This window comes from Gymnodraco acuticeps, unplaced genomic scaffold (assembly GCF_902827175.1).
Source record: "Gymnodraco acuticeps unplaced genomic scaffold, fGymAcu1.1, whole genome shotgun sequence".
NCBI lineage: Eukaryota > Metazoa > Chordata > Actinopteri > Perciformes > Bathydraconidae > Gymnodraco > Gymnodraco acuticeps.
Window position 1 is genome coordinate 25,001 of NW_022990294.1, and position 8,153 is coordinate 33,153.

The 8,153-nt window shown below is 45.4% G+C and overlaps 1 protein-coding gene across 1 annotated transcript in view; it reads right to left on the minus strand.

Annotated features, from left to right (window-relative positions):
* Window positions 1-7,780, minus strand: part of LOC117549799 (phospholipid phosphatase-related protein type 5-like) — a 21,805-nt gene extending 14,025 nt beyond the window's left edge. The window contains exons 1-2 of the mRNA XM_034221882.1: window positions 7,414-7,780; window positions 1,747-1,879 (exon numbers count right to left, since the gene is read on the minus strand). Coding sequence (XP_034077773.1) covers window positions 1,747-1,879; window positions 7,414-7,617 — 337 coding nt within the window. The 5' untranslated portion in view covers window positions 7,618-7,780. The remainder of the gene's footprint in view (window positions 1-1,746; window positions 1,880-7,413) is intronic.
* Window positions 7,781-8,153: the final 373 nt, after the last annotated feature.

The window sequence follows — 8,153 nt, forward strand, 5'->3', positions numbered from 1 at the left end:
TGATGTATATGAATGCACCTGCCCATTGCCTGGAAAAGTTAGATGCCGCCTATCACAGCGCCCTGAGATGTGTCACTAACTGTAAAGCACTTACTCATCACTGCACCCTGTATGCCAGGGCAGGTCTGCCTTCACTAACTGTACGGAGGCTCAGTCATTGGTACACGTTCATCTATAAAGCCAGGTTGGGTAAACTACCTTCTTATATCTGCTCTCTGATCTCTCGACGAATTGAAAGTACGTATTGCCTGAGATCTCATGATGTTGTTTTATTAAATGTGCCAAGTGCTAGGACTGTCTTAGGGAAGAAAGCTTTTAGTTGTGCAGCTCCACTAACTTGGAACAGTCTGCAAACATGTTTCAAACTGAGCACTTTGGTTCCCCTGCATCACTTTGAAACTCAGCTGGGTGACATGCTGTTTGATACTCATGGTACCTGTCTCTGTGAATAGAGTTTGTAAACTGTACCCTGTACATTATGTTGTTTGTCATCCTTATTGTTGTTCTGTTGTTTCTATGTTACATGTGTAACTAATGTCCTGCAGGTCACCTGAAGAAGAGATCTGTTGATCTCAAGGGGCTTCACCTGGTTAGATAAAGGCTACCAACAAACAAACAATAAATAGCCTGGGATCCAACACAGCACACACACACACACACACACACACACACACACACACACACACACACACACACACACACCCTGCTGAGTCTGCTTCCTGTGGCTTTGTTCATGTCTCATGGACACCTTTTACCCTCAGCAGGGGTTTGTTGTCAGACATCATACGCACCTGTTAGCATCCCTCAGCTTTACCTGTCACAGTGTGAACCCTACACAGGAGCTTAGTGACAGGAATACATCACAGCCTGATGAAGGAATACACACCATCATCTCAGGGTCTCCTGCAGTCACTGTGTGAGTTACTCAGCCAACAGTTCAGAGACATCTTGTTCTTATTAGCCTTCTTTCATTAACTCAGTCGTCACACAGAGCTCTTTGGAGGGACATTCATTAACACGAAGACATACAGTATGCTTATTCAGGTGTATCATGTTGCCAGTGTGGTTCATGATAACCTCCAGGGGGTCTGTAGGGAGGAGCAGAGCTTTAACCTGAGGATGAAGCTGAACACAAAGTGGATTCCCTCAGGAATAATCCTCTTCTGCTTCTTATCTCCTGCTCTCGCTAAAGAGAGGTCAACGCTAGGCTGCAGGTGTGTGTGTGTGTGTGTTTCTTCAGAAGTGTGTGTCCTCTGTATGCACCTGTAGTGTGCAGTGTAGAAAGATGTATGACCAGAGCTGCACAGCTGCTCTTTAACTCGTCACAACTGACTTCTTATTGTTGAATATATTGTAGTCATTAGCAGCACAGATGCTACTAAATGTCTTCATAAGGCTACCTGTTGTGATTCGGATTTCATTCACAAAAATCTCAGTGAAGATCAGAAAGAGTCTGAAAATCATCTTTAGAAACCAAAGATGAGAACATGACAGTCAGAGGGAAGTTAAAGTGAAACTGTCGACAGGATGTTAGAGGAAGACATCTCTGCTGCTGTCAGCTGAGATCACAGAAACAGATCTGAGGCTGAAGGGAAGCCGTTTGAAAGCTGATGAAGGACACATTCCTCTTCCTCCTGCATGCCACTGAAGAGGAAATACATAACCAACCATCTCCCAGCCCCCCCCCCCCCCCCCCCTGTGGTTGCTGTGCAGGTTGTCAGTGAGTCCAGATGTCCGGAGACTCACCGAGGAAGCGGAAGGTCCTGCGCACCAGAGGGTTGAGGTAACAGCAGTCTCCGGTGGCCACCGTCTTCTCTGAGCGGTCGAACTCTTTGGAGGTGTACTGGACCAGGAACAGCACCGTCTCTGTGACCGTGATCTGGAGGAGAGAGAAAGCCGTCAGTCACCCTGAATCAGAGCTGGGCTCAGTGGCGTCTACACACAGCGGCTACACACAGCTGCGTCTACACACAGTGGCGTCCACACACAGCTGTGTCTACACACAGTGGCGTCTACACACAGCTGCGTCTACACACAGTGGCTTCTACACACAGTGGCGTCTACACACAGTGGCGTCCACACACAGCTGTGTCTACACACAGCTGCGTCTACACACAGTGGCTTCTACACACAGTGGCATCTACACACAGTGGCGGCCACACACAGCTGCGTCTACACACAGCTGCGTCTACACACAGTGGCGTCTACACACAGCTGAGTCTACACACAGCGTCTACACACAGCGTCTACACACAGTGGCGTCTACACACAGTGGCTTCTACACACAGTGGCGTCTACACACAGTGGCGTCTACACACAGTGGCTTCTACACACAGTGGCGTCTACACACAGTGGCTTCTACACAAAGTGGCGTCTACACACAGCTGAGTCTACACACAGCGTCTACACACAGTGGCGTATACACACAGCTGAGTCTACACACAGCGTCTACACACAGCGTCTACACACAGCGTCTACACACAGATTATTTGTATCTCTAACTCTGGGTCCTGGATCTGTGAGGAAGTCCTGCATGTCGCACTTTCTAAATGTTAAAGAGTATGACCACCAAAACCTACTCAGAACCAAAGAGATCTGCAGAATCAGAGACCCCCCAGCCGGCAGGACGTGGTCACCACGGGGATCCGGTCTGACAACCTCCTGTTTCTACCTCAATGAACACAGAGGCATAATGTCCTGTGTGTGTGTGTGTGTGTGTGTGTGTGTGTGTGTGTGTGTGTGTGTGTGTGTGTGTGTGTGTGTGTGTGTGTGTGTGTGTGTGTGTGTGTGTGTGTGTGTGTGTGTGTGTGTGTGTGTGGTGTGTGTGTGTGTGTGTGTGTGTGTGTGTGTGTGTGTGTGTGTGTGTGTGTGTGTGTGTGTTGGTGCTGGGTACTGAGGCCTGGAGCTGCTACAGTGATGTATTCAGGCCGACAGGTGAGGGGGCAGACCAGGTAAACTGAACCCAACAATCCTTAAGGACCAGTACTGACCTGGTCTACAGACGGGGGTCTCCTGCTGGTGTTTAAGGAGCAAACTAACTCTGCGGGGCCTTAGCTATTACTTACATGTGATGCTCTTACAAAGGTATAAATCACATCATGATTAAAGCTGCAATACATCGTAACTCTTTATTGCTCTCACACACTGGCTCTGCTCAAGGAAAGGCAGAGGAGGCTGATCTCCAAAAGCCGGAGCTGTGACAGCCTCAGGGCATTTGTCCCACTTCCTGTTGGCTCTAACTGGAGCTGACAGGGCCGCAGTGACAATCCTACCCCCGCCCCCATCACTGTAGAGCCCCTCCCCGGTGGCTACAGAAGACCCTACAATGATTCACTACTCCATCCCTCTTCCTCTGGTCAACCCTCTTCTTCCTCTGGTCAGATCCTCCTCTTCCTCTCCATCAGCAGTTTAATACCGGCTGCAGCCATCAGGATGCTGACAGATTTTTGTTCAGAAGTGTTCAGATGTGTTCAGAAGTGTTCAGATGTGTTCAGAATCAGAAGTGTTCAGATGTGTTCAGATGTGTTCAGAATCAGAAGTGTTCAGATGTGTTCAGAATCAGAAGTGTTCAGAAGTGTTCAGATGTGTTCAGATGTGTTCAGAATCAGATGTGTTCAGATGTGTTCAGAATCAGATGTGTTCAGAAGTGTTCAGATGTGTTCAGATGTGTTCAGATGTGTTCAGAATCAGATGTGTTCAGATGTGTTCAGAATCAGAAGTGTTCAGATGTGTTCAGATGTGTTCAGAATGAGAAGTGTTCAAATGTGTTCAGATGTGTTCAGAATCAGATGTGTTCAGAAGTGTTCAGATGTGTTCAGATGTGTTCAGAATCAGAAGTGTTCAGATGTGTTCAGATGTGTTCAGAAGTGTTCAGAATCAGAAGTGTTCAGATGTGTTCAGAATCAGAAGTGTTCAGAAGTGTTCAGATGTGTTCAGATGTGTTCAGATGTGTTCAGAATCAGAAGTGTTCAGATGTGTTCAGAATCAGATGTGTTCAGAAGTGTTCAGATGTGTTCAGATGTGTTCAGAATCAGAAGTGTTCAGATGTGTTCAGAATCAGATGTGTTCAGATGTGTTCAGAATCAGAAGTGTTCAGAAGTGTTCAGATGTGTTCAGATGTGTTCAGAATCAGATGTGTTCAGAAGTGTTCAGAAGTGTTCAGAATCAGAAGTGCTCAGATGTGTTCAGAAGTGTTCAGAAGTGTTCAGATGTGTTCAGATGTGTTCAGAATCAGATGTGTTCAGAAGTGTTCAGAAGTGTTCAGATGTGTTCAGAATCAGATGTGTTCAGATGTGTTCAGAATCAGAAGTGTTCAGATGTGTTCAGATGTGTTCAGATGTGTTCAGAAGTGTTCAGAAGTGTTCAGATGTGTTCAGAAGTGTTCAGATGTGTTCAGATGTGTTCAGAAGTGTTCAGATGTGTTCAGAATCAGAAGTGTTCAGAAGTGTTCAGAATCAGAAGTGTTCAGAAGTGTTCAGATGTGTTCAGAATCAGATGTGTTCAGATGTGTTCAGAATCAGAAGTGTTCAGATGTGTTCAGAAGTGTTCAGATGTGTTCAGAAGTGTTCAGAAGTGTTCAGATGTGTTCAGAATCAGAAGTGTTCAGATGTGTTCAGAATCAGAAGTGTTCAGATGTGTTCAGAAGTGTTCAGATGTGTTCAGATGTGTTCAGATGTGTTCAGATGTGTTCAGATGTGTTCAGAAGTGTTCAGAAGTGTTCAGATGTGTTCAGATGTGTTCAGAATCAGATGTGTTCAGATGTGTTCAGAATCAGAAGTGTTCAGAAGTGTTCAGATGTGTTCAGAATCAGATGTGTTCAGATGTGTTCAGAATCAGAAGTGTTCAGATGTGTTCAGAAGTGTTCAGATGTGTTCAGAAGTGTTCAGATGTGTTCAGATGTGTTCAGAAGTGTTCAGATGTGTTCAGAATCAGAAGTATTCAGAAGTGTTCAGATGTGTTCAGAATCAGATGTGTTCAGATGTGTTCAGAATCAGAAGTGTTCAGATGTGTTCAGATGTGTTCAGATGTGTTCAGAAGTGTTCAGAAGTGTTCAGATGTGTTCAGAAGTGTTCAGATGTGTTCAGATGTGTTCAGAAGTGTTCAGATGTGTTCAGAATCAGAAGTGTTCAGAAGTGTTCAGAATCAGAAGTGTTCAGAAGTGTTCAGATGTGTTCAGAATCAGATGTGTTCAGATGTGTTCAGAATCAGAAGTGTTCAGATGTGTTCAGAAGTGTTCAGATGTGTTCAGAAGTGTTCAGAAGTGTTCAGATGTGTTCAGAATCAGAAGTGTTCAGATGTGTTCAGAATCAGAAGTGTTCAGATGTGTTCAGAAGTGTTCAGATGTGTTCAGAAGTGTTCAGATGTGTTCAGAATCAGAAGTGTTCAGAAGTGTTCAGAAGTGTTCAGATGTGTTCAGAATCAGAAGTGTTCAGAAGTGTTCAGAAGTGTTCAGATGTGTTCAGAAGTGTTCAGATGTGTTCAGAATCAGATGTGTTCAGATGTGTTCAGAATCAGAAGTGTTCAGAATCAGAAGTGTTCAGAAGTGTTCAGAAGTGTTCAGAAGTGTTCAGAATCAGAAGTGTTCAGATGTGTTCAGAAGTGTTCAGATGTGTTCAGAAGTGTTCAGATGTGTTCAGAATCAGATGTGTTCAGATGTGTTCAGATGTGTTCAGAATCAGAAGTGTTCAGACGTGTTCAGAAGTGTTCAGAAGTGTTCAGAAGTGTTCAGAATCAGAAGTGTTCAGAAGTGTTCAGAAGTGTTCAGAAGTGTTCAGAATCAGAAGTGTTCAGATGTGTTCAGAAGTGTTCAGATGTGTTCAGAAGTGTTCAGATGTGTTCAGAATCAGATGTGTTCAGATGTGTTCAGATGTGTTCAGAATCAGAAGTGTTCAGAAGTGTTCAGAAGTGTTCAGAAGTGTTCAGATGTGTTCAGAATCAGATGTGTTCAGATGTGTTCAGAATCAGAAGTGTTCAGAATCAGAAGTGTTCAGAAGTGTTCAGAAGTGTTCAGATGTGTTCAGATGTGTTCAGATGTGCTTAGGAGCACATGATGACTCTTGCTGTGAGATTATGATACGATGTTTCATTTATATAACTTCCCTCACAAAGCCCACTGTGTTTCTGAACCCTGCAGAGATTTTTCAGACCTCTCTGAAATCATGTGACTGATATCAGTGTTTCATGAGCTGCTGACAGAGGAGCCTGTTGATGAAGGGAAACACATATCTGTTCAGCTAAGTGATTACGGAGAGCGCTGTTCAGATGTAATCATGTGTGTTTCTGTGTTTGCAGAGTGTGTATGCTGACAGCTCACAGACTCTAATGGTCAGTACAGCGTTCTCTTCACTAAACACTCCTGTGGAACATGTTCTGAACACACTGTTATAATACAGTCTATGATACACACTCAGCATGCTGGAGCTGATTTTCTTTCATTTCATCAAGTTCCTGTTTCCAGATCTCAGCGGTTACATTACACATAAATATTAATATTAAACTAAATTATTAATATAAATACATTGAGGCAGTGTGTGTGTGTGTGTGTGTGTGTGTGTGTGTGTGTGTATGTGTGTGTGTGTGTGTGTGTGTGTGTGTGTGTGTGTGTGTGTGTGTGTGTGTGTGTGTGTGTGTGTGTGTGTGTGTGTGTGTGTGTGTGTGTGTGTGTGTGTGTGTGTGTGTGTGTGTGTGTGTGTGTGCGTCTGCACCGACTTCAGGAGCCTGGTGATTTACTCATGGCATAATTCATGTTTTCACATTCAAACACATATCCTTCTTATGCAGACGAGGAGAAACAGGAAAACTCAGCCACAAAAACCAAGCACATGATTAATGAATGAGTGAATAACTCATCAGAACAAACATCTCTAAGAGCAGCACATTGTATACACACACACACACACACTGCGGTGTTAGCCGGAGTCTCTGCTCACACACTGACTGCTGTGCTAATGTTCACTGCCAGTGTTATAAATCAATATAATATATATTCATACAGTAACACAGTGTGTGTCATTCAATCACATGTGGATTTTCCAAATAAGCTGCAGTTGTGTTCACTCCCTCACCATCAGGAGACAGTGTGTATGATGAATGGATTAAGGGATGAATGAATGAATAGATTATTAAGTGACTCACCAGCAGTGGGTCCACCAGGGAGGATTTCAATAATGTGACAGTGTGTATGATGACTGGATCAATGACTGGGTGAATGACAGGATGAATGACTCAATAACTCAATTAATGGATGAATGGATTATTACATGAGTCACCAGCAGGGGGCAGCCCGTCCACTAGGGAGGACTTAAATAATGTGACAGTGTGTATGATGACTGGATCAATGAATGACTGAATGACAGGATGAATGACAGGATGAATGAATAGATTAATGGATGAATAGATTATGAAGTGACTCACCAGCAGGGTGGGCAGCCCGGCCACCAGGGCGTACAGCAGGGGCGGGGGCACAGCGCTGCGGTCCTCGGGGCCCAGGTAAGGCTTGGTGTAGGAGGTGTCGTAGCAGAAGAAGCCCTGCACGTGCACGCTGAAGGTGTCCGTGCACTCAAAGTAATACGCCAGCATGACGGTGCCCGCCATGATCACCAGCTGGAAGTACAGCATGATGCCGAGAGAGGGCGAGAGACATCAATCACAACACTGCATCTCCTCTCTCTCCAGCCTCCTCCCCCGAGCTGCAGACCCCCGCTGACCGCCTCATATCGCCCCCAAACCAAGACACAATCCACGTCCTGCTCCGCTGCTGCTGCTGTGTGTGTGTATGTGTGTGTGTGAGGAGAGAGAGAGACAGGCAGAGCGAGAGGGAGGAGGGAGAGAGAGCCAGTGAGAGAGGAGGAGGCGGGGTTAACCCACGTGTGTGTTAATGTTGCTGTGTTTTCTGAGCGTGAGGGAGGGGTGGAGGGACTCTGTGTGTGTGTGTGTGTGTGTGTGTGTGTGTGTGTGTGTGTGTTGTGGTGTGTGTGTGTGTGTGTGTGTGTGTGTGTGTGTGTGTGTGTGTGTGTGTGTGTGTGTGTGTGTGTGTGTGTGTGTGTGTGTGTGTGTGTGTGTGTGTGTGTGTGTGTGTGTGTGTGTGTGTGTGTGTGTGTGTGTGTGTGTGTGTGTGTGTGTGTGTGTGTCATAGGAAGATGGATTCCATGAGG